Source organism: Muscardinus avellanarius (genome assembly GCF_963383645.1).
Source record: "Muscardinus avellanarius genome assembly, chromosome: 1".
NCBI classification, from domain to species: domain Eukaryota; kingdom Metazoa; phylum Chordata; class Mammalia; order Rodentia; family Gliridae; genus Muscardinus; species Muscardinus avellanarius.
This window is the reverse complement of record NC_137786.1, coordinates 110,864,731-110,891,929: the sequence shown is the minus strand read 5'-3', so window position 1 is coordinate 110,891,929 and position 27,199 is coordinate 110,864,731. Positions and strand designations below refer to the sequence as shown.

The following is a 27,199-nucleotide window of genomic DNA, read 5'->3' as shown; positions in this document are numbered from 1 at the left end:
GGCCCTTTTATTTTATTTTTTTTTGCAGGTTTAGGGATGGAACCCAGGGGCATTTACTTCCAAGCTACACGCCCTGGCCTATTTTTTATTCTTTATTTTGAAATAGGGTCTCACTAAATTGCAGAGGGCCTCATTAAGTAGCTGAGGCTGTCCGCAAACCAGAATCCTCCAGTCTCAGCCTCTCAAATGCTGGGATTACAAGCATGTGCCACCATGCCCGGCAAATCTTTACATTTTTATTTCTAATTATTTATTTATTTGCTTGTTTGTTTGTTTTTGTGGTACTGGGGTTCCTGGAAACCCTTCTACCTCCGGGCTACACTCCCAGACCTATTTTTTTTATACTTTTTTCATTTGGAAACAGGGTCTCTTAAGCCAGTGCAGCTGGCTTCAAACTTGCGCAATCCTCCTATCTCCACCTCCCAAGTGCGGGGATTACAAGTGCGCCACCACGCCCAGCTCTTTATTTCTATTTATTTATTTTTATTGCAGTACTGGGGGTTGAACCCAAGGGCATTTTACTCTGAGTTACACCCTAGTCCTATTTTTAATTTTTTATTTTGAAACAGTCTCACTAAGTTGCTGAGAGCCTAAGTACCCAAGGCTGCCTGTGAACCTGTGATCTTCTTGTCTGTGCCTCCCAAGCACTGGGAGACTACAAATTACTTTTTTTTTTTTGGGGGGGGGGGTGATACTGGAGTTCCTGGAAGCCCTTCTACCTCCGGACTACACGCCCAGATACCTATTTTATACTTTTATATTTGGAAACAGTGTCTCTTAAGCCAGCGCGGCTGGCTGCGATCCTCCCAAGGGTAGGGACTGCAAGTGTGCGACACCACACCCGGCTACAAACTACATTTTAAAATCATGCATACATTACCCCTCTTTTATAGGAGAAGGGAGTTTTGAGGGTTGAACTCAGGGTGCAGTACATTTTATTGTTCTTTTATTTTATTTTGAGACAGCATCTTGCTAAGTTGCTCTGGCTAGCCTTGAACCAACAATCCTCCCTACATCCCTAGCCCTTTTTGTTTTTGAGACAGGATCTAAGTTGCTTAGTTTGGCTTTGAACCTGCAATCCTTCTAAATCAACATCCTCCTCCCAATACCAATATAAAGTATTACTAGCCAGGCATGGTGGTACACACCTATAATTCCAATACTTGAGAGGCTGAGACAAGAAGAGTGCAGGCTCGCAGGTTCGAAGATAGCATCAACATATTAGTGAGACTGTACTTCACAATTAAAAAAAAAAAAGGCCGGGCATGGTGGCACATGCTTGTAATCCCCACGCTTGGGAGGCAGAACCAGGAGGATCAACGCAGGTTCAAAGCCAGCCTCGGCTGGTTTAAGAGACCCTGTTTCCAAATAAAATATAAAATAGGTCTGGGAGTATAGCCTGGAGGCAGAAGGCCCCTGGGTTCCATCCCCAGTACCACCAAAAAAAAAAAAAAAAGGGGGGGGGGGCTGAGGGTATAGCTCAGAGGTAGAATGCCCTTAGGTTCACACACTATAAAAGAAAATTTCTAATAATTCTACAATATTCTATATAAACTGTTATGTAGGCTATAAGGCTAACAAATATACCATCATCATCTTCTAAACTCCACTTTTTCCCTTGCTTCATCTCTTCAATTTCTTTTTTCAGCTCCCCTATGTTTTCCATGGCTTTTTTACGTTGTTCTTCTCGCCATTTTTCAACTCTTTCTTTTCTCTTCCTCATTTCTTCCTCCAGCTTATTCTGATCAAAATTCTTGGGAGAATAAAAATTAAAATCAGTATTAGCAGTATTAATCCAAGTGACATTCCAAATAAATTCTCCAAAGTATAAAAAAAAAACAAAAAGGAAACACAGACACACACAGTATATCAGATTTAGATCATTCATGTTTATAAAGATACCCCAAAATATACTGTAATCCCAGTATTTTCAATTTACACACACACACACACACACACACACACACACGCACGCACGCACGCACGCACACAAGGATGAGAATTTATGTTACCATTAAAGGTACTAATGGAAATACACATCGAAAAACAGAGATGAAGAAAACATTACAAAATTCTAAGTAATAGTATTCTGGGCACCTGGGACTACAAAGAATTACTTTCGATTTTCCAAATGCTTTGTAACATGGTGTACATATTTTTGTGTGTGTGGTGCTGGGAACTGGACTCAGGGGCATTCTATCCCCAAGCTACACTGCCAGCCTAATTTTATATTTTTTGTGGTACTGAGTATGGAACCCAGGGACAGTCTACCTTTGAGTGACACTCCCAGCCCTATTATTTATTCTTTATTTTGAAACAGGGTCTCACTGAGTTGCAAAGGGCCTCACTAAGTATCTGAGGCTGGCTGCAAACCTGCAATCCTCCTCTCTCAGGCTCCCAAGTATTGGGATTACAAGCATGCACCACCACATCCTACTGGTGTATTTTTTAAAAATTATTAGTACTAGCCGGGCGTGGTGGCGCACACTTGTAATCCCCGCGCTTGGGAGGCAGAGACTGGAGGATCCTGTAGGTTCGAAGCCAGCCGCGCGCTGGCTTAGGAGACCCTGTTTCCAAATAAAAATGTAAAAATAGGTCTGGGAGTGTAGCCCAGAGATAGAAGGGCTTCCAGGAACCCCAGTACCACCAAAAAACAAACAAACAAACAAACAAAAAAACAAAAACAAAATTTATTAGTACTAAAGATTGGACGAGGGGCATTTACTTTTGAGCTACCCCACCCCGTGCTTATTTTGGTTTGTTTCTGAAAGAGGGTTTCACTGAGTTGCTAAGGGTGTTCTGAAACCTATAATCCTCCTATCTCAGTCTCACAAGTACTGGGATTACAGGCCTCAGCAACTCTCTCAAAATTAAAAAAGGAGAGCCACGCCTGGTGGTGCACACTTGTAATCCCAGCATTTGGGAGGCTGAGACAGGAGGATATGGGTCTGCGGACAGCCTCAGCTACTTAGTGAGGCCCTTTGCAACTCAGTGAGACCCTGTTTTAAAATATAGAATAGCCGGGCGTGGTGGCGCACGCTTGTAATCCCCACGCTTGGAAGGCGGAGACAGGAGGATTGCGCAGGTTCAAAGCTAGCCTCGCTGGCTTAAGAGACCCTGTTTCCAAATAAAAAAATATAAAATAGGTCTGGGAGTGTAGCCCAGAGGTAGAAGGGCTTCCAGGAACCCCAGGACCACCAAATAAATAAATAAATAAATAAATAGAATAAAAATGGGGCTGGGATATAGCGCGAAGGCAGAATGCCCCTGGGTTCCATCCCCAGTACCACACAAAAAATAAATAAAAAAGCAGCTGGGCTTGGTAGCACACACTTGTAATCCCAGCATTTAGGAGGCTGAGACCAGAGGATTACAGTTTGCACACAGCCTCAGCTACTTAGCGAGGTTCTTCACAACTCAGTGAGACCATTTCAAAAATAAAGAGACAGCCAGGCATAGTGTTGTATGCTTGTAATTCCAGCACATGGGAGGCTAAGACAGGAGGATCACACAGTTTTGAAGCCAGCCTCAGCTACTTAGTGAGGCTCTCAGCAACTTAGTGAGATCCTGTTTCCAAATAAAGTATAAAATAGGTCTGGAAGTATAGCCCGGAGGTAGAAAAGCCCCTGGGTTCCACCCCCAGTACCACAAAATATTTTTAAAAATAAATAAAAAAAGACAGTTGGGCGTGGTGGCGCACACTTGTAATCCCAGCATTTGGGAGGCGGATACCAGAGGATGCAGCTCATGGACAGCCTCAGCTATTTAACAAGCCCTTTGCAACTCAGTGAGTTCCTGTTTCCAAAAATAAAAAATAAATAAAAAGGGTATAGCTCGGATGTACAATACCCCTAGGGTTCCATCCCCAGTACTTGATAGAATAAATAAATAAATAAATAAATAAATAATACTAAAAAATAGAGCTGGGGGTGTAGCTCAGAGAGTAGAATGCCCCTGGGTTCCATCCCTGGTACCGCAAAAATGAATAAATAAATAAATAATAAAAAAATAAAAAAGGGCAGGGAAGAAAATATAGATCAGAGGTAAAGTACTTGCCTGCCATGTGCAAGGCCCTTGGTTCAATTCCCAGTAACACACATGAACACACGAAAGAAAAGTTAATAATAAAAAAGGCATATATCATTAAAGAAACAATCTGTCATCACAGAAACAAGACTGGTAATATACAATTCTTTTTAACTTAGTAAACATACACCAGCATCTTTTTCTTTTTCATCCTCCTTGTCATCTTTGTCTTTTTTCTTGTCTTTAGAACTTTCCCCACTTTCTGTTTTCTCTTTAGACCGAGATCTACCAAAAAAGCAAGACAGAGCAATGTTATCAATTTGTACTTGGAAACGTTCATTTTAACATACTTTTATAGATAGATATCTTAACTTTTTAGGTAAGAAATAAATTGCCAGGCGTGGCAGTGCACACCTGTAATCCCAGAATTTGGGAGGCTGAGACAGGAGGATTACAAGGTTGAAGTTAGTCTCAGCAATTTATCAGACCCTGTTTCAAAAAATAAAATTGGCTTGGAGTAGACGTCTAGCATAGAGACAGATAAACCCTGGGTTCAATCCCCAGTAACAAAACAAAATGCCAGGTGTGGTGATTCACGCTTATAATCTCAGTACTTGGGAAACTGAGACAGGAGGATCATAGGTTCAAAGTCAGCCTTAGCAACTTATCATGGCTTTCAGCAACCTAGTTAGACCTGTTTCCAAATGAGATATAAAATTGGGCTGAGGGAGTAGCTTGGAGATAGAATCTGGGTTAAATCCTAAGTACACAAACACACACACACACACACAAACCACCAAAACCTTCAAGAATTAATTGCATTTTCAGATTCTATTAAATAAATACCTTCAAAATATCATAAAATTAATCCCATGACACTAAGGACAAACAATACTAAATATCTGTAACTTTGAACAAGAAAATCTAGATATACCATACAAAACAATCACAAAGGTGGGCATGGTAGCGCATACCTATAAACCTATTACTTGGGAGGCTGAGGCAGGAATTGCAGGTTCAAGGTCAGCTACAGAAACTTAGTGAGACCTGTTTCAAAATAAAAAAGGGCTGGAGTTATAGCTTGAAGGTGAAATGCCCATAGGTCCAATCACCAGTACAAATAAATAAATAAATAAATAAATAAATAAATAAATAAATAAGATAAATAAGAGTTATGGATATAGCTCAGAGGTAAAAGTCCCCTGGGTTCTACCCCAGTGCTGAAAATAACAAGACCAAACAATCACAAAATTTAAACAGAAAAGTTAAAAACTTAGTAAGTTGAAAAATACACCAAGATCTTAATATTCTGCAATGTAACTAACAATACATATTACAATGGACTTATCTTTTTTTTTTTTTTTTGGTGGTACTGGGGTTCCTGGAAGCCCTTCTACTTCCGGGCTATACTCCCAGACACACACACACACACACACACACACACACACACATATATGTGTGTGTGTGTGTGTGTGTGTGTGTGTGTGTGTGTGTGTGTGTGTGTTGTGTGTGTGTGTATGGGGTTTTTTTGTTTTTTGTTTTTGTGGTGCTGGGGGTGGAACCCAGGGGCTTTTCTACCTCCAGGCTATACTCCCAGATCTATTTTATACTTAATTTGGAAACAGGGTCTCATTAAGTTATTGAAAGCCTCACTAAGCAGCTGAGGCTGGCTTTGAACACATGCAATCCTCCTGTCTCAGCCTCCCAAGCACGGGGATTAAAAGTGTGTGCCACCACGCCCGGCTTATATATTTTTTTATTTGGAAACAGGGTCTCTTAAGCCAGCACAGCTGGCTTCCAACCTGCGCAATCCTCCTGTCTCCACATTATAAGCATGTGCCACCACACCTGGCTACAATGGACTTATCTTTGCTTAAGGTTTCTTGTAATGATTATGTCTTAATGTAATCATTAATCAGTCTTTGTTTTTCCCCTTTGTGTTTGGTACTTTTCTGAGTAGTTTAGAAGTATTTCCAGATTTGATAAATATACTCAGAGATGAAAATTATAATCTCCAACGTAACTTCTAAAAGGCATAGTTATGACATCTAACATGGTCTTCAATCTACCAGAAACTGCCTTTCATACACATATGAAGTATTTCATTTTAGACTAGCAAATGTCCCTAGTACTATTGATTTTTAAAACTTTGCTTCATTTATTGCACTGCCTACTCTGTCATCAAATGACCATATGTGTGGCTGTTCATGGACTCTCCGTATGGTTCCATTGATGGATTTCTTTCCCTACCACACTGACCTCATTTCTGTTAACTTTATGACAAGTCTTCATAGCCTTGGTAGAGGGAGTCTTCCAACCTATTCTTCAATTATTTATGTCCCTTTGCATTTTTCCCCACCGTACTAGGGATGAAACCCAGGGGCATTCTACCTTCGAGCTACACCCCCAGCCCTATTTTTTATTCTTTATTTTGAAACAGGGTCTCACTGAGTTGCAGAGGGCCTCATGGAAAGCTGAGGCTTTCTGCAAACTGTAATCCTCCTGTCTCAGCCTCCTGAATGCTGGGATTACAAGGTTGCACCACCACACCTGGCTCCCTTTGCATTTCTAATTTTATGATCAGCTTATAAAATATTTTCTACTCACTTCTGCTAAAAATTTTAAAACATGAATGTATATTAAATTTAATAAAACATTTTTCCTGAATCTATTTAATGAGCATGACATATCTCCTTAATAAAGAATATTACATTGACTAATTTTCTAATGTGAAACCGACCTTCCATTTTTTAAATAAACAATTTGTTCAAGCTATCTTGTATATACATTGTTGAATTTGGGATGCTAATCTTTATGTTTAGCTTGACTATAACCTATAATTTTCTTCTCTCATACTGCCCTTGTCAGGTTTATATTTAGAGATACATTATTCTCAATTTATAAGACCTCTGCTCATCAAAAGTACAAGTTGCACACCAGCTGTCCCTGGTCACCTTCCTAGTTGCCTGTTCATGCACATGGAAGACATGGACATTGACGAAGTGCAACGTATCCTGGCCAACTTGATATACATGGGTCACATTAAAGGCTACATATACCACCAGCATCAGAAGCTAGTTGTCAGCAAGCAAAACCCATTCCCTCCGCTGTCCACAGTGTTCTAACAGGGTGCGGGGGCCCTGGCAGCCAGTTTTGCATGCCACCCTCTGCGGCCAGGCTCCAGGGATGCCGAGACTGAGTTTGCCAGCATGCGGGGTCTCTTGAAATCTCCTTCATTGTCTGTAACTAGTCTCAGCCTCATGAAACCTGGAATTTCTTTTCAGGAAATGTAGATACCCCTGCTGGCTTGTGGCATTGCGGGCCTCCTGGGAGGGAGGTCTGGTGCTGGGCAGCCACGCCTCATTCCATAAGTGTTGTTCATAAAGGCAGTTTTAGTAACTTTTTGCAGTTCTTTCTATTAAAAAAAAAAAAAAGTTGTTCTTAACTTAAAAAAAAAAGTACAAGTTGAACCATCCTAATCAGAAATCCAAAACCTGAAATGCTCCAAATCCAAAACTCTTTCAGTACCTATATGATACTACAAGTTAAAAATTCTATACCTGCCGGGCATGGTGGCGCACGCTTGTAATCCCTGTGCTTGGGAGGCTGAGACAGGAGGATTGCATGTGTTCAAAGCCAGCCTCGGCTACTTAGTGAGGCTTCTGGCAACTTAGCAAGACCCTATTTCCAAATAAAATTTAAAAAAATAATAATAATAAGGTCTGGGAGTATAGCCAGAGGTAGAAAGCTTCTGGGTTTCACCCCTAGTACCACCAAAAAAAAAAAAAAAAAAAAAAAACAAAACCTGACCTCAAATGATGGGTTGCAATAAAAACACAAACACACTAAAAATACTGTATGCATATGAGGTTGTGAGTATAAGGTATATAAAATAAAAATAAATTTTATGTTTAGACTTGAGTCCTGTCTCTCATGATATTTTATCATATATACGCAAATAGTTAAAAATATAAAAGAAAAAAAAAAAAAGCCAGAGGTAGTTACATATACTTATGATCCCAGAACTTGGGAGACTGAGACAGGAGGATCACAGGTTCAAGGTCAGTTTTATCTACTTAGGCCCTCTGTAACTTAGTGAAATCCTGTTTCATAAAATGAAAAATAAAAATAGGGTTTAGGGTGTAAGTCGGAGGTAGAATACCCCTGGATTCAGTAATGCAAAAAAAAAAAAAAAAAAAAAAAAAAGAATAAATAAATCCAGAACCTGAAACACTTCTCGTCCCAAACATTTTGGATAAGAGATGCTCAACCTGTACCATTTACAGAAAGCAAAAAAACAAAAAACTCCTATAAATTTATTTTTTGGGGGTGATACTAAGAGACTAAACCAACCCAAGGGTGTTGTACCTGACTTATACCCCAGTCAGGGTTATCCTAGGTTGCTGAGAGTCTTGCTAAGTCGCTGAGGCTGTCCTTGAACCTGTGATCATCCTGTCTCAGCCCTCTATGTACTAGGATTATAGACATGCACAACTATGCCAACCTAATTTTTTTTTTTTTTTTTTTTGTGGAACTGCGAATCAAACCCAGGGATATTGTACCTCTGAGCTACACCCCCAGCCCTATTTCTTTTTTTGTTTTTTTTCCTTGTGATTCTGGAGATGAAACCCAGGGGCATTCTACCTCTGAGCTACATACACCCTCTGCCCTATTTTATTTTTCTTTATTTTGAAACCGGGTCTCACTGAGTTGCAGAGGTCCTCACTAAGTAGCTGAGGCTGTCCACGAACCGCGATCCACCATGCCCGGCTCCAGCCCTACTTCTTATTCTTTATTTTAATATTTATTTATGCATTTATTTTTGTGGTACTGGGGATGGAACCCAGAGGCATTCTACTTCCAAACTACATTCCCAGATCTATTTTTTCTTTATTTTCAAACAGGGTCTCATTGAGTTGCAAAGGCCCTAAGTAGCTGAGGCTGTTGGCAAACCATGACCCTCCTGTCTCAACCTCCCAAATGCTCGGATTTTAAGCATGAGCCACTTTGCCCGGCTTTATTCTTTATTTTAAAACAGGGTCTCACTAAGTTTGGAAGGGCCTAACAAGTTAATGAGGCTGGCTGAAAACCTGCAATCCTGTCTCAGTCTCCCAAGTACTGGGATTACATACATGTCCCACCATGCCCAAGACTAAATAATTTTTTTTTTGATGGTGCTGGTGATTGAACCTAGGTTACACCCCCAGACTTATTTTATTTTTTATTTGGAAATGGGATCTCAGTAAGTTGCAGAAGCCCTCACTAAGTAGCTGAGGCTGTCTGAGAACCCAGATCTTCCTGTTTCAACCTCCAAAGAACTGGGATTACAAGCGTGCATCACCATGCATGCTCTAAATCAATTTTTTTTTTTTTTTTTTGGTGATACTGGGGTTCCTGAAAGCCCTTCTACCTCCGGGCTATACTCCCAGACCTATTATATATATATATATATATTTTTTTTTTGGAAACAGGGTCTCTTAAGCCAGCATGGCTGGCTTCAAACCAGCGCGATCCTCCTGTCTCTGCCTCCCAAGCGCAGGGATTACAAACGTGCGCCAGCATGCCTGGCTCTTAATCAATTTTTGAAGAGAGAAATAACCAAACAGGAGCCAGGAATGGTGGGGCAGACTTGTAATTCCAGTACTTTGGAGGCTGAGACAGGAGGATCACAGATTCAAGGAAATATTCAGCAATTAGTGAGACTCTCATCAACCTAGTGAGACCTTGCTTCAAAATAAAAATAAAATAGAGATGGGGGCATACCTTGGAAGCAGAATGCTCCTGGTCCAATATCCAGTACCAAAAAAAAAAAAAAAAAGGAAAAAAAGAGAAAGAACTCAATAGGAAAATGAGCAAAAGATATGAACATTTTCAGAAACAAAAAATCCAAATGGCAAATAAAAATATGAAAAGTCTCCATATTCAGTATTAATCAGAAAAATTAAAACTAAGACCACAAAGAAAGCACCAGGCACAGATATACATGTCTGTAGTTTCAACATTCAAGAGGCTGAAGCTGAAGGAAGACTTGAACCGGAGTTCAAGACTAACCTGGGCAACAATATCTGACCCTGTCTTAGAAAAAAAAATGGCCGGGTATGATGGCGCACAACTATAATCCCAGCATTTGGGAGCTGAGATAAGAGGATCAAGGTTAACAGAGAGCCTCTTACTTAGTGAGGCCCTTTGCAACTCAGTGAGACACTGTTTCAAAATAAAGAATAAAAAATAGGGCTGGGGGTGTAGCTTGGAGGTTGAATGCCCCTGGGTTCCATCCCAGAACAAGAACAAAAACAAAAACAAAAACAAACACCGGGCATGGTGACAGCACCCTTCTAATCCTAGTATTTGGGAGGCTGAGACAAAGAGGATTGCACAGGTTCAAGGCCAGCCTCAGCAACTTAGTGAGACCCTGTTTCCAAATAAAATATAAAATAGGACTAGAGATGTTCCCCAAAACTAGAAAGCCCCTGGGTTCCATTCTCAGTACCACACACAATAAAAATAACCCACGGTGCTATTTTAAGTATACATCTAACCCATTGTCAAAAATTTTAAAGTTTGAAAATTTCAAATATCAGAAAAGAGCCGGGCATTATGGCGCATGCTTGTAATCTCGGTACTTGGGAGGCTGAAACAGGAGGATTGCAGGTTTGAAGCCAGCTCGAGCAACTTGTGAGACCCTCCACAACTTAGTGAAACCCTGTTTCAAAATAAAAAATAAATAGCCTGGTGTGGTGTTGTGCAGATACCAGCAAAAGCCACGCCCTCTCGGCATCTGCATTATCGCAGTTCATAGGCAGAATCTCAAAGTGAGAAATAAGCCCCGAGAGAAGGTGTGGTCGCTGGCCAAAAGCATTCTCCACTTTTAGATATTCTTGCATAACTATTATTCTTCTAGTATTCTTTTAACACTCTATACGAATTGCTCCGGTGATGTGAGACCAGGACTATGAAAGAGATTGAGTCCGTGAAAATAAATTCTCTAATAATTTGTCTAAACGCCCTTGGCTTTGCTCAATAATAATGAAAAACTGGCCAGAACTCAGATGCTGTGATAAGCATTCCAGCTGCAGCAATCACAAAGGGTCTCCGACCCTCATTCCTATCACTAATTTAGGTTAAGCCATTAACTCCCCCTCATTCCTATCACTAACTTAGGTTAAGCCATTAACTACGGTAAGGTAACTCTGTTTAACCTTGAGATCCTGCCTAGAGACAGAGAAGATAAACAACTTAGTTGCCCAAAGACAATAGAGCCAAGGAAAAAGATTGTTGACTTTTACGCCCAGTATGAGCATTCCCGGAGACAGAGAGAATGGCCGCATGGTTAGGAATGAATATGACAAAATAAAGGACAGACATTCTAAATATATATGTATGAAGGAAAGGAAATACCATAAGAGTAAGAAAAGCATTTTTGCATGGAGAAGAGCTTATCATAAGAACGTCCCAACTGGGAAAGAAAGGAATTAGAAGGCTAGAAGCAGGTTGCAGAGGGTTTGTGACAGGGAAATGGATTATTAAAGATAAATCGGCTTTTAATAGGCTTGTTGTCTAAAGAAGAGTGTTTAGCAGTTAAGGAAATACACCTGACAATTAAAACCAAGAACTTTGTAGTGTTGCTTGTGGTATTTTGTCTGCCAAACTGTGTTGTGAGTTTGCTTAAGCTTTCAGATTTAGGAGATAAGATGCCAACACCTGAAGAAACCCTATCACATCCACCTGAATCACCACATCTCCCCACACTTGCTATATGAAATGAGCCCAAAAGATGGAAAGTTCCAAGAAAGTTAAAGAAGATTCCCCGAGAAGCCTCCAAGCCTTGGGCGTGCCTGTTTCTTTTGGGAGGTCGCCCTTTGGAACTGCTTATCTGCAAGACCTGGGAAAGAATCCGGAGTTAATCTCTGGAAGGCCAACAGCCAGCTGAAGGACTAGTTTTATTACCTTTGTTTACATGTCATTCACTATTATTTCACAGTGATTGCATTTACTCCCTTTTCTCTTATTATTAACTTTACTGGTGAATGGTATAAATTTTGGGGGGTTTTTGTAATAAAGTGTCATTGGCTCAAGAAGCCTTTGTAATGTCAGATTAGTTGCTAGACGGGAAAGAATCGCTGCAGATAAGAGGCTGCAGTACTTCACTCTAATCCTTCCCCATCTTTGCTGAGATTTTCGACCAAGAGTGGACTCGCGCCCCAACAGGACTGAGCCGGTCTGCGACAGTGTTGCACACTTGTAATCCCAGTACTTGGGAGGCTTAGACAGGTGGATTGCACAAGTTCAAAGCCAGCCTCAGCTACTTAGTGAGACCCTGTTTCCAATTGAAATATAAAATAGGTCAGGTGTAGCCCAGAGGTAGAAGGCCTCTAGGTTCCATCCCCTGTCTGTCTGCAACACACACACACACACACACACACACACACACACACACACACACACGGAATCTAACTGGGCAAGATGATGAATGCCCAGAAGCTTAAGACAGAAGGATTACAGGTTCAAGGCCAGACTGTACTTACTTAGTGCGACAGTGTTTCAATATTAAAAATAAAACAGCCGGGCGTGGTGGCGCACACTTGTAATCCCAGCATTCGGGAGGCTGAGACCTGGAGGATCGCGGTTCGCGGACAGCCTCAGCTACTTAGTGAGGCCCTCTGCAACTCAGTGAGACCCGGTTTCAAAATAAAGAATAAAAAATAGGGCAGGGGGTGTAGCCCGGAGGTCTAATGCCCCTGGGTTCCATCCCCAGACCCGCAAAAAATAAAAATAAAAAATAAATAAATAAAAATAAAACAGACTGAGTATATTGTTTAGTGGTAGAAGCCTGCTAGGTACAATCCTCAAAACAAAAATATAAAATAAAAAAAGAAGCTGGGGGTGGTGGTGCATGCTTGTAATCTCAGCATTCAGAAGGCTGAGACTGGAGAATTGCAGTTTGCGGACAGCCTCAGGTACTTAGTGAGGCCCTTTATAATTCAGTGAGACCCTGTTTCAAAATTAAAAAGACTAAAATAAATAGGTCTGGGGGTGTAGCTCCGACGTAGAATGCCCCTGACTTCCATCCCCAGTACTGCAACAACAATAAAAAACAAAAACAAAAACCAGAAATGTTTTTTTTTTTTTTTCAGAATCTAATGTTTTCCAACTGAATTTTAAAGTCTAACCCACTAAATCAAAATTCAGCCAAGTCAATTTTAAGGACAAAATTCAGTAATTATGAAAATAAATTCAAAGGGGGCGCATAGGGAAGGGAGCCAGTTTCCAACCTGCGTGAAAAATACAGTTGGATGATGACATTACCTGTTTTCGGCCTTCTTGCTCTTATTGCCAGGACTGGAAGATCGGGATCGCCGGCCACGGCTTCTACTCCTTGAGCGTCTCCTGTCTCGGCTGCGAGACCGTCTTCGATCTCGGCTTCTGTCTCTTTCTCTACTTCTGGAACGCCTGGAAGGGATACACTTTTCATTTACTCTACAGGTATTATTTTTTTAAATTAATTTTTTTTTTTTTTGTGGTACTGGGGGTGGAACCCAGGGGCTTTTCTACCTCTGGGCTATACTCCCAGACCTATTTTATACTTTATTTGGAAACAGGTTCTAAGTTGCTGAGAGCCTCACTAAACTGCGGAGGCTGGCTTTGAACCTGTGCATTCCTCCTGTCTCAGCCTCCCAAATGCTGGGATTACAAGCGTGCGCGCCACCACGTCCAGCTGCTTACGGCCATTATTTTAGATCATGATTCTGTCCCATGTTGAAATAAGCTTCTTAGTAATTACCATTATTAACAACAGAGGCCTCACTTAATTATCAAATCAGCTAAAAAAGAAACCAGTAAAACAATTCTTATAAGTACTCAATGAAAAAATGAAGGTAGCTGGGTACAGTGGCCCACACTTATAATTTCAATACTTGGGAGGCTGAGACAAGAGGATCCCAGGTACACTGTCAGCCTCAGCAACCTTGTGGGGCCCTCAACAACTTAGTGAGGCCCTGTCTCAAAACAAAACAAAAAAAGGGGATGGAAATATAGTTCAGAGGTAGAATGCCCCTGAGTTCAATCACCAGTACTTCCCACATAAACACATGCTAATTGTTTCAGAGTCTGTGAGTTGGAGGAGGTGGCGCCATTTCTGCTGTATGACAGGGTTGCACCTGGGAAGAAAATTTCGCGGGGCGGGAAGACTCTGGCAAAACTGAAGCCATTATCCCTCTTGATTTTAATTATAATAATGATAATATTAATAAAAATTGAAAATTGCTTTGAATGGGGATTGCCATTTTGTAATAATCTGAAAATTGATGGGAATATGACTGAAAAATACCCTAAGATTTGTGCTGGGAATCGCACTAAAAAAATATATCTGACTATGGAAGAACTTTCAGGAAGCTACATAGAACAGAGCTCTTTGGTCCTCTGCTTACAACACTTAACTCACATAAGGTTTTAGCCATGAAAGGAAAAGTTAACTTTAGGCAAATTATACCTACTGTGCAAGGCCCATCATATGTTGCTTATGAGTTAGGGGGTCCACTGTAGTATCCCCCTCAGGGGCCTAACACTAATCAGAATATTTTTCTACCTCCACCCAATCCTCCACTTCCCTATACAGGAGTATATGATGAATGGCAAGCACAGAGTTATTATTACTGGAAAATGGCTTGATGTCAGGACTCTGCCATTCCTACAGAGGGTTGGGCAGGCAGGAACCTCCTTGGTGCCTGCTCACTAAAGCATAAAAGAATTCTCTTGATAAAATTTAATAGGTATAAAAAATTAGATGTAGGTATTGTATGCTAGAGAAATAGAGTAAGTCTAGTGGGGGTTTGGTGGTTAGGTTAAAATAAGTTAATGGAATAGCTAGTGGCCAAAACAGCAGATAAAATTAGCAGTTAATTTTAGAAGTAGATACAGTAAGCATAATATTTAGTAGTTAAGATAGAGGACAGAATAAGTTCAGCTAAAGTTCATTATGTGTGATGAAGAGTAGTAATAAATTTTGTAGGTCAATTCATTACAAATTAATAAAAAACAAAAAACAAGAAAAACAGGTGGCTTCAAGGTATGCCTGCTAGGTAGAATTCAGGTTAATAAAAAACTAGATAAAAAAACAATGTATGTATAATGTGGTTTTGAAAAACTAAATGAAAAACAAAATATGTATAATGTGGCTTGCTGTAATTTTGTCACATTCATGTATAAATAAAGTATATTCTAAGGCACAGGCAGAGATGCCTGCTACTAAGCACGGCGTCTCTCGTTCTTCATTTCACCGACCCTACATCTCCTTCAAGACCCCTGGACTGGCCGAGGCTGGACCCCAGCAGTGAGTAAATCATTTTGGGTATAATCAAACAATAAGAATAAAGCTAAGCCGGGCGCGGTGGTGCACACTTGTAATCCCAGCATTCAGGAGGCTGAGACCGGAAGATCGCAGTTCACGAACAGCCTCAGCTACTTAGTGAGGCCCTCTGCAACTCAGTGCGACCCGGTTTCAAAATAAAGAATAAAAAATAGGGCAGGGGGTGTAGCTTGGAGGTCGACTGCCCCTGGGTTCCACCCCCAGACCCGCAAAAGAAAAAAAAAATTAAAAAAAATAAAGCTGCAAAGATATCACTAAATTCCATTCCAAAACACACTTCTAAAAAAGCCTGATTATGTTGAGAAGGCCCAACTTGTCCTGCAGAGATTAATGTCTTACCTCAGACGCTTCCTGTCCCTTGACCGAGATCTTCTTTTATCCCTGCTCCGAGATCTCTCTCTCCTTCTATCTCGATCTCTACTTCGAGACCGTCGATCATCTCCGCGTTTACTTCTTTTATCGGAGGGTGAGCGACTTCTAGATCGACTTCCAGAACGTCCCCGTGATGCTGATCGCTTCCGATAATGGCTACATTCATATTAAGTCAAAGAATAAAGCTTAGCAAATACTGTTAGCTTATATTCCATTTCTTATTACTTCATTCCCCTTTCCACACCCCAAATCTCAGCAAACAAATTAAAAACAAAATGGAACCAGGTGTGGTGGTACACACTTTTAATCCTAGTACTTGGAATGATAGGACAGATTCAAGACCCACCTCAACAACTTAGACTTTCAGAAACCTAGTGAGACCCTGATTCAAAATAAAAAATAAAAGCCAGGCATAGTGGTGCATACTGGTAATCCCAGCATTTGGGAGGCTGAAACAGAAGGATCACAGTTCATGGACAGCCTCAGTTACTTAATGAGGCCCTTTGCAACTCAGTAAGACCCTGTTTCAAAATAAAGAATAAAAAAAATAGGGCTGGGGGTGTATCTCAGAGGTATAATGCCCCTGGGTTCCATCCCCAATACCACCAAAAAAAAAAAAAAAAAAAAAGACTCCTGGTAAAAGCTGGGTGTGGTGGCACATGCTTGTAATCCCAGTACTTGGGAGGTTGAGATAGGAGGATTGCACAGGTTTGAAGCCAGCCTTAGCTACTTAGTGAGGCTCTCAGCACTTCAGTGAGACCCTGCTTCCAAAAAATATATATAAAATAGTGTAGCCCAGAAGTAGAAGGCGCCTGGGTTCCATCCCAAGTACCACACACACACACACACACACACACACACACACACACACACAACTCCTGGTCTTCCTCACTGTATTTCCTTGAATTCCTTTTTCTCTTAAAACTGTCTTACTAATTCTGAAGTAATCTATCTTTCTTTCTTTCTTTTTTTTTTGGCGGGTCTGGGGATGGGACCCAGGGGCATTCGACCTCCGAGCTACAACCCCTGCCCTGTTTTTATTCTTTATTTTGAAACCGGGTCTCACTGAGTTGCAGAGAGCCTTACTCAGTAGCTGAGGCTGTCTGCGAACCATGATCCTCTGGTCTCAGCCTCCCGAATGCCACCACACCCGGCTCTGAAGTAATCTTTCTTTCTTTCTTTTGTGGTACTGGGGTTCCTGGAAGCCCTTCTACCTTTGGGCTACACTCCCAGACCTATTTTTTATATCTTTATTTGGAAACAGGGTCTCTTAAGCCAGCGCAGCTGGCTTCGAACCTGCGCAATCCTCCTGTCTCTGCCTCCCCAGCGCAGGGATTACAAGCATGCGCCACCACACCAGGCTGAAGTAATCTTTCTAAAGTAGAATTTTAAACCAGGCATGGTGGCGCACACTTGTAATCCCAGTATTTGGGAGGAGGCTGAGACAGAAGGATAGCAGCTCATGAATAGCTCAGCTACTTAGTGAGGCCCTTGGCAACTTAGTGAGACAGTGTCAAAGAATTAAAAAAAAAAAAAAAAAATAGGGCTGGGGTGTAAGTCAGAGGTAGAATGCCCCTGGGTTCCACCCCCAGTACCTCAAAATAAATAAATAAATAAATAGAATAAGAAATAGGCCTGGGGGTGTAGTGCAGATACCAGCAAAAGCCACGCTCTCTCGGCATCTGCATTTTCGCAGTTAAATAGGCAAAATCTCAAAGTGAGAAATAAGCCCCGAGAGAAGGTGTGCTCGCTGGCCAAAAGCATCTTTCCACTTTTAGATATTCTTGCATAACTATTATTCTTCTAGTATTCTTTTAACTCTCTACACGAATTGCTCCAGTGATGTGAGAATAGGACTATGAAAGAAATTGAGTCTGAGGAAATAAATTCTCTAATAATTTGTCTAAACGTCCTTGGCTCTGCTCAATAATAATAAAAACTGGCCAGAACTCAGATGCTGTGATAAGCACTTCAGCTGCAGCAATCACAAATGGCCTCCGACCCTCATTCCAATCACTAATTTAGGTTAAGCTATTAACTCTGGTAAGGTAGCTCAGTTTAAGGTAACTCTGTTTACCCTTGAGATCCTGCCTAGAGACAGAGAAGATAAAAACCTTGTGTGTGACCGTAAAGCAATTTAGTTGATAAACAACTTAGTTGCCCAAATACAATAGACTCAAGGAGAAAGATTGTTGACTTTTACCTCAGTATGAGCATTCATGGAGACAGAGACTGACCGCATGGTTAGAAATGAATATGACAAAATAAAGGACAGACGCTCTAAATATATATGTATGAAGGAAAGGAAATACCGTGTAAGAGTAAGAAAAGCATTTTTGCATGAAGAAGAGCTTATCATAAGAAAGTCCCAACTGGGAAAGAAAGGAATTAGAAAGTTAGAAGCAGGTTGCAGAGGGTTTGTGACAGAGAAATGGATTATTAAAGATGAGTAGGCTTTTAATAGGCTTGTTGTCTAAAGAAGAGTGCTCAGCAGTTAAGGAAATACATCTGACAATTAAAACCAAGAACTTTGTGGTGTTGTTTGTGGTATTTTGTCTGCAAAACTGTGTTGTGAGTTTGCTTAAGCTTTCAGATTTAGAAGATAAGATGCCAACACCTGAAGAAACTCCATCACATCCACCTGAATCACCACATCTCCCCACACTTGCTATATGAACTGAGCCCAAAAAGATGGAAAGTTCCAAGAAAGTTAAAGAAGATTCCCCGAGAAGCCCCCAAGCCTTGGGCATGCCTGTTTGGAACTGCTTATCTGCAAAACCTGAGAAAGAATCCGGAGGGAGAGATTAGGGAGTTAATCTCTCGAAGATCAACAGCCAGCTGAAGGACTAGTTTTATTACCTTTGTTTACATGTCATTCATTATTATTTCACAGTGATTACACCCACCCCCTTCTTCTCTTATTATTAACTTTACTGGTGAAGGGTATAAATTTTGGGGTTTTTTGTAATAAAGTGTCATTGGCTCAAGAAGCCTTTGTCCATCTCAGGTTCTTTTCCAAAGCGTCGTACCTAAAAACTTAAGGAATTCATAGAGGGTAAAGAACCACTGCAGATGAGATTCTGCAGAATTTCACCTGCCTTTTGCCCCATCTTTCTGAGGCTCCCGACCGCGAGTGGACTCGCCCCCCACAGGACTGAGCCCGTCGGCAACAGTGTAGCTCAGAGGTAGACTGCCCCTGGTTGCATCCCCAGTACCGAAAAAAATATATATTTTTTAATAAAGTAGAATTCTGATTATATTAAATGCTTCTTATTCAAAATCTTAAAAGGCTCACAAATATTTTCCTTTTTTTATGGTACTAGGCATGGAACCCAGAAACATTCTCCCTCAGAGCTACATCCTCAGTATTATTTCTTATTTTGAAACAGGGTCTCACTGAGTTGCAAAGGGCCTAAGTAGCTGAGGCTGTCTGTGAACTGCGATCCTCCTGTCTCAGCCTCCTGAATGCATGCACCAACACACCCAGCACAAATAAATTCTTATTTTCAAAGTTAAAGTGACAATCCATTCACTTTCTGGGTCTTTTCAGGGCATACCTTCTACTTCTATCTTCCTGAACCCCCATATGAAGACCAACTGGGCTCTTATGGAATTTTCCGAACACCCTGCTCTTTCCCACCTGAATCTTTCATTATTGTGTGAACAAACCTAAACCATCAGCTCTAGGATAGAAAGGTATGGTAGAAAGATGGCAGGCTGGAAAGGACCTTCTTATGAAAGGATCTTGAAGGCTATCCTAAGAGTCTGAATTCACCGGGCATGGTGGCACACACTTATAATCCCAGCATTTGGGAGGCTGAAACAGGAGGATCATGGTTTGTAGCCAGGCTCAGCTACCTAGTTGAGGCTCTCTGCAACTCAGTGAGACCCTTTCAAAACAAAGAATAAAAAATTGGGCTAGGGGTGTAGCTCGGAGGTAGGATGCCCCTGGGGTCCATCCTCAGTACTGGAAAAAAAAAAAAAAAAAAAAAAAAAAGCTTTAAATTGCCGGGCTTGGTAGCGCAATCTTGTAATCCCAGCATTTGGGATGCAGAGACTAGAGGACAGCAGTTTGTGGGCAGCCTCAGCTACTTAGTGAGGCCTTTTACAACTCAGTGAGACCCTGTTACAAAAAAATAAAAATACAAAAAAATAGAGCTGGTGGTGTAGCTCGGAGATACAATGAACCTGGGTTCCACCCCCAGTACCACCCCCCAAAAAAGTCTTAATTTCATCTTGGAAGCAATAGGAACTGTACTAGTATTGGGAAGAGGTTTTAAAATGTATTAATGTATCAGTATTGGGAAAGATTTCCAATTTTAAAACTATATCTTTTATACTAAGAAAGCCAGGGCTAGCAAAAGAGGAGGGACTTGTAATTTACATTTCTAAAGAGAAGGAAAAAAACTGGAGCCAGAGATGGGAAGAAATCCCAGATCCTGGAGAAACAAGTTCACACATCTTGGGGGATGGAACAAAAGGTGGTCGGAGATGGGGCTTGCCCCCCCCCCTTCTGGGACAAATCCACCTGGAGACAGCAGCCAGGGCTAGAGGTAAGGTAACATATCTATAGATCAAAGGACCTGCTGTGGACTTGGGCAGGATAAAGACACTCAGTAAACTAGAGCTCTTTGGCATTTTCATTCGAATTGGCCCCCCTGGCCTGCTTTCAGGCACAGGGCTATAACTATGTCTTGTATTTCTATCTTTTTAATAAACTTCTTTAAATCTTCAGCAACTGTCCAGGCTATACATATTTATTCTTAGCTTAGGACAAGAATCCACGGGGTTTTTTTCTGTTTTTGGTCGTTTTGGGTTTTGTTATAAGTTGGGGGAAAGTGTGCCCGGGACCCTAGCAGGGGTCCCCTGGAAACAGCTTCCCCAAACCATATTCTCCCAATCCGTAATAGAAACCAGTGGAGACTAAATCAGGGCCACAATACTGATCTTTATTTCTGATGTGTCACTCTGGCTGTAGTATGAGGGATCTAATGATTAGCACTGCAAGATCAAAGGATAACTCAAGGAACAATCAATTTGAAATAGGTGTAGGAGTCAGCAATAAAAGATTAGAGCCTCAATTAAGTCACTGGGGAAAGATCCTGAATCTAAATAGATATAGGCAGTAAAAAAAAAAAAGAATGAATCAAATAATACTTCCAGATTTCTGGTTTAAGTTGCCAAATGAATAGTTATGCCTTCGGGGAATTTTGTTGTTGTTGTTATTGGAGATGGAAGCCAAGGGCATTCTACCTCAGAGATACACTCCCAGCCCGATTATATTTTTATTTTGAAACAGGCTTTCACTAGTTTGATGAGTTTCACTACTTGCTGAGGCTGTGTTGGAACCTATAATCCTGTCTCAGCCTCCCAAGTGCCAGAATTACAAGCATGGGCCACCACACAAAGCTGCCCTCAAAGGATAATTATATGATTTATATACTTAGCAAATCTCACCATGCTCTACTCTTACACTTTGTCCATTTTCCTGAATTTTAATTATACTTTAATAAAGTACTGTTATTGTTAAAAACAAAGCAAGGTAGGGTGTGATCGCCTGTATTCACAGTATTTATGGAGCTGAGACAGGAGGATCTCTGGTTCAAAGTCAGCCTCAGCCATTTAGTGAGAACTTATTTCAAAATAAAATATGCCTGGCATGGTGGCCCATACTTGTAATCCCAGTACTTGGGAGGCTGAGACAGGAGGATCGCTCAGGTTTGAAGCCAGGCTCAGCTACTTAATGAGGCTCTCTGCAACTTAGTTAGACCCTGTTTCCAAATAAAATAGAAAATGGGTCTGGGAGTGTAGCCCGGAGGTAGAAAGCCTCTGGGTTCCACCTCCAGTACCACTAAATAAATAAATTAAATTAAATTAAATTAAATAGGGCAGGGGTGTAGCCTGGAGGTAGAGTGCCTCTGAGTTCAATCCCAATTACCTCCCCACACACAGTAAAAAACAAGAAAAACCTTCACCGACCTAGGCATAAAGCTTCCTTAACTCACTACTAAATACATAGCAAAAAGTCATCTTTAGCCGGGCGTGGTGGCGCACGGCTTGTAATCCCCGCGCTTGGGAGGCAGAGACTGGAGGATCCTGTAGGTTCGAAGCCAGCCACGCGCGCGCTGGCTTAGGAGACCCTGTTTCCAAATAAGAATGTAAAAATAGGTCTGGGAGTGTAGCCCGGAGGTAGAATGGCTTCCAGGAACCCCAGTACCACCCAAAAAAAAAAAAAAGTCATCTTTAAGATAAAAACCTCAAAGTCCAGCACCAGTTTTGAATAACCTAAGATTTGAAGAGATCTCAGAGTTCTAATCAGATTTCCCAGTGCACCATTTCAAAAAGAAAGGCAAGCCGGAAACAACGGTGCTTGCCTGCAATCATAGCTACTCTGGAAGCTGAGGCAGGAGGATTCAAAGTTTCAGAGCAGGTTGGGCAAATTGGCGAGACCCTGTCTCAAAAAATAAAAGATTGAAAGCACGTAATAAAAAATATATGAAATCTCTTTGAGCAACAAGTATAGCAGCCCAGTAAAAGCCTAGGCTACCCTATTTGTGTACTGTGCAGAAGGTGCGGTAAAAATGTCTGCCCACACGGGCATTTCAACTGACTTGGGAAAAGGCAACACGCGCACAAAGAACTAGAATACGGAGTCAAAGGCGCCAAGATGTGTTGCAAACGCCAAGCGAGAGGAAATTCAAGCGGGCTGTCTAGGACTGAGGCCATCAGGACAGGCTCCCTGGAAGTGGCGGGATGCGGTGCCCATCCTGGATCCAGGAGGGCGCTCCGCCCAGGGGTTCAAACCGGCCGGCGGTGCGCGGGGAAGAACGTGCCGGCCGCCGCGCCCACGTTCTCAGCCGAGGTCCCCAGCCCCTCCGGGGGCGCGGAGCAGAGCGGGCCGCACGTGGGGCGACCCTGGCCTGACCCGGCCGCCACAACTCCGCCTCCTCCGCCGACCCCAGAAGCCGCGGGCCGCCCTCCGAGACTCACTCACCGCGACTCCCGGCCCATGGCGCCGCCGCGCTGGAGCTGCGTCCCGGGACGGCGCGCGGGAGGAAGGGACGAGGCAGAGAGCAGCGAAGCCCGGGCGCGCAGGCGAGGACTAGCGCTGTGAAGTGCCCGCAGACACGGCAGCAGCCGCCATCCCAGCGCGGCCAACGATAGCCGGAAGTGCGGGCTCCGGCCGAGAAGGAGGCGCAGCGGCGGAAGTTGCCGGCCGCCCACAGCGCCGCCTGCCGGCCGGAGGGCGCCGTGCGGAAGGAGAGGGCGGGTCCCGCCCCCGCCGGGTGGGGGGCAGTGGAGGGCGGCGCCTCAGCCTCGCCCTGCTGGGGGCAGCCCGGGCTGCGCGGTCCCGGTCGCGTCCTGGGCAGCCGCCGCCCCCCGCCTTGATCTTACAACAGGCTTCTCTCTACATGCATATTTATCCTTAGCTTAGGACAAGAACCCGAGGTTTTCTTGAGGGGAATTGTTTCAGGGGGTCTAACAGTCCCTGGGAATGATCGCCTAAATGTAACCCTCACCCCCAAATGGTAACAGTCATCTTTTACTGCAACATCTTTTTAACTGTAACAGCCTGTACTGGAAAGCTTTTGGGAAAACAGAATACAGATTACAGAGTTCTATCAATAAATATATAATTTACTTGGTCTGTCCTCAGACCAGGAAGATTGTGTGCGTGTGTGTGTGTGTGTGTGTGTGTGTGTGTGTGTGTGTTACTGGGGATTGAACTCAGGGACATACTACTTGCCAACTACACCTCCAGCCCTTTTTGGGGGGAGGATGCAGTGGATTTTATTGATGGTGATTTGACAGTAGAGCTCCCTATGTCCCTCCCGTTTTCAGGGGGCCTAGAATGGCAACTGGGAGGAGGGGAGATTCTCGGTGTGTTGGGGAACTGAGTTGGGGTGGGGCTCCCCCGCAGCTGAGGGCCTCTCTCTCTCTCCCTCTTGTGTTCTTACTCAGGCAGGTGGTCCAGGGGCTCTTACTCCTTGGAGGACACGTGGACCATGAGGCCCGCCACCCTGTTGCTGTAGCCGAAGTCATTGTAATACCAGGAAATGAGCTTGACAGAGTGATCATTGAGGGCAATGCAAGCCCCAGCATCGAAGGCGAAAGAGTGGGTGTCACCATTAAAGTTGCAGGAGGCCACCTGGTCCTTGGTGTAGCTCAGGATGCCCTTGAGGGGGCCATTGCATGCCTGCTTCACCACCTTCTTGATCTCGTCATATTTGGCAGCTTTCTCCAGGTGTCAGGTCAGGTACCCATAACGCACATGTTGGGGGTGGGCACACACACGGAAAGCCATGCCAGTAAGCCTTCTATTCAGCTCCAGGATGGCCTTGTCCACAGCCTTGGTGGTTCCAGTGGATGAGGGATGATGTTCTGGGCAGCTTCATAGGTGTTGTTATGGTTTGAAATGGTGGGGTTCTTTTTCTTATTCAGCTAAGGTTGGTTGAATAGTAAAGTTAACGGGCAGCTCAGTGCAGCTTCAACAAACCTTTATTACAAAATTAGTAGGAAATAGATCAGTAGGAAATAGAGAAGAGGAAAAAGCAGCATGCTGACCCGCATGCTGGGGAGCCCGAAAATGGAACTCCCGACCATTTTGGGCACCCCAAACCTTAAATAGATTTTGTATTGGTATGTCTCATCAGCGTTACCAAGGCAATGGGCTAGTTACTTATTCCTCAGCCAGGTGGTGCCTCTTTGTCTCCGGTCAGTGCACCAACTAAGTGCAGGGGTCAAGAATCTACCTGGCCCTTGGCTCTATTGTATTGGGCAGTATTAGTTGCTTATCAACTAGGTTGCTTTGAAGCCGCACACAAAGTTTACCTTTACTATGCCCAAACCGGATCACAAAGGAGAAAACCGGTTGCTTCTATTGTAGTTTTAGGGCTAATGGCTTCAGTTGACTCTAAGGCTTTTACTATAGGTTAATGATTAAAATGAAGGGCAAAGACAGAGAGGAACTCTGCATTGTAATCACTTCCTGCCTGAATGCTTGCACAGCACCTAAGCTCTGACTAGATTTTACATTTTGGAAATTATCAAAGCAATTTTCCACCAGCACATTAATACATTTTTGTGTGTGTGTGTGTGTGTGTGGTACTGGAGGTGGAACCCAGAGGCTTTCTACCTTCGGGCTACATTCTCAGACCTATTTTATACTTTATTTGGAAACAGGGTCTCACTAAGTTGCTGAGAGCCTCACTAAGTAGCTGAGGCTGGCTTCAAACCTGTGCCCAAGCATGGGGATTATAAGCGTGTGCCACCACACCCGGCTTATTCTTTATTTTGAAATAGGGTCTCACTGAGTTGCAAAGGACCTAAGTAGCTGAGGCTGTCCTCAAATTGTGATCCTCCTCTCTCAGCCTCTCAAATGCTGGGATTACAAGCATGTACCACCACACCTGGCTTCCCCCTAGCCCTTTTTGTTTTTTGTTGTTGTTGCTGTTGTTGTGTGTGTGTGTGTGTGTGTGTGTGTGTGTGTGTGTGTGTTTTACTGGGAATGAACCCAAATGCATTCTACCTCTGTGTTACACCCACAGCCTCAGTTTTTATTTTGAAATAGGGTCTAAGTTGATGAGAGTCTCACTACTTGCTGAGGCTGTCCTCAAACCCAGGATCCTACTGTCTCAGCCTCCCAAGTACTGGTATTATAGGTATGCACCACCATGCCCAACTGATCATGTGTTCTAAATAAAATAAAATAGGACTGGGAGTGTAGCTCGGAGGTAAAATGTCCCTGGGTTCTATCCCCAGTACCACAAAAAATAAAACAAAATAAATTGCTTAGATATAGGCTGCAGGTGAGGAGTATGAATTTTAATCTAAAAGAAATAGAAAAACAGGTCACTTTGGCTCCTGTAGTCCCAGCTACTCTAGAGGCCAAGAAGGGAGGATCATTTGGGCCCCAGAGTTCAGGCCTGGGCAATATAACAGAATCCCTTACAACAAATATATATGTTTGGACACACACACACACACACACACACACACACACACACACACGGAGAGAGAGAAGAGCAAGAATAGGAAACTACTAGTGGCTTCAACAGCAAGGTCAGATTCTAGGTGTATTCCAGAAACAGTTCTCAAAATACACTGACCAAATGAATATGAGCTATGAGGGGGAAAAGAGAAAAAGATGGTTGGTGAATATGTGGAAATAGGAAAGTCATGGAAACAGCTGGGTGTGGTGTGTCACATTTGTAATTCCAGCCCTTGGGGAGGATGGCAGGTTCGTAACCAGCCTCAGCTACTTAGTGAGGGCCTGTACAACTCAGCGAGACCGTTTCCAAAGAATAAAAAATAGGGCTAGGGGTGTAGCTCACAAGTAGAATGACCCTGGGTTCCAATCTCAGTACTGCAAAAAAAAAAAAAAAAAAAAAAAAAGTCAGCCAGGCAAGGTAGCATACACCTATAATCCCAGTATTTGAGAGGCTGAGACAAGAGAATTGCAGGTTCAAGGCCAGCTTCAGCAATTTAGTGACACATTGTTTCAAAATAAAAAATAAAATAGGGCTTAGAGTATAGCTCAGAGATAGAATGTCCTTTGGTTCCTGGTACCAAGAAAAAAAAAAGTAGTATACATGTCCAAGTCAAGACCAGTGGTGTCTTCCCCGGGATTAAGGAAGGATATGACAACTCTAAGTATGCTTTCTAGCTCTCTGTAGACACTAGACTCATTATGAAATTAAAAATGTGTGCTTATAGCCGGGCGTGGTGGCGCATGCTTGTAATCCCTGCGCTTGGAAGGCTGAGACAGGAGGATCGCACAGCCTCAGATACTTAGTGAGGCTCTCAGCAACTTAGTGAGACCCTGTTTCCAAATAAAATATAAAATGGGTCTGGGAGTATAACCCGGAGTCGTAGAAAGCCTCTGGGTTCCACCCCCAGTACCACCAAAAAAATAAGTAAAATAAAAAAAAAATAAATAATCACTCTGGTACATGTTCTCATTAAAGTAAAAAAAAAAATTAAATTTATTTGGGGCTGGGATGTAGCTCAGTGGCAAAGCGCCTGCTCTGCAGGTGTGGTGCTCTGGGTTCGATCCCCGGTTCCAAAAAAGACCAAAAAGAAAAAAATGTGTGCTTATAATCTTAATCCAAATGAAAAGGAATAGACTTAAATTACCATACTTACTTTTCATGCAATTCAAAATAAAATTATAAAAAAACAAGACTTAGTGAACAATAAAAAAGTACATGTTTTTAATATCATAAGCATTAACCAAATAGATCATACAAAAATCTGTAAGGAAATGTAATACCAACTGATGTAACACTTAATTCAGTTTCTTCATTTTATTTTTAGGATGGTTGCATTTCTCAGGACAGAATAACACAAATACAAGACGCAATCCTTAGTGTTGGCTCAGACAATATTTATCTGCTCTCCCAAAAAGTACTAGCTCAGCCCCCAAAATAGGAATTA

General features: G+C 42.5%; 1 protein-coding gene across 1 annotated transcript in view; it reads right to left on the bottom strand.

Moving 5' to 3' along the window:
- Positions 1–22,774, bottom strand: part of DDX46 (DEAD-box helicase 46) — a gene marked incomplete at both ends in the record, with an annotated part of 78,268 nt that extends 55,494 nt beyond the window's left edge. The window contains 5 exons of the mRNA XM_080703520.1: positions 1,588–1,753; positions 4,215–4,311; positions 13,333–13,476; positions 15,731–15,919; positions 22,758–22,774. Coding sequence (XP_080559646.1) covers positions 1,588–1,753; positions 4,215–4,311; positions 13,333–13,476; positions 15,731–15,919; positions 22,758–22,774 — 613 coding nt within the window. The remainder of the gene's footprint in view (positions 1–1,587; positions 1,754–4,214; positions 4,312–13,332; positions 13,477–15,730; positions 15,920–22,757) is intronic.
- Between the last annotated feature and the right edge of the window lie 4,425 nt (positions 22,775–27,199).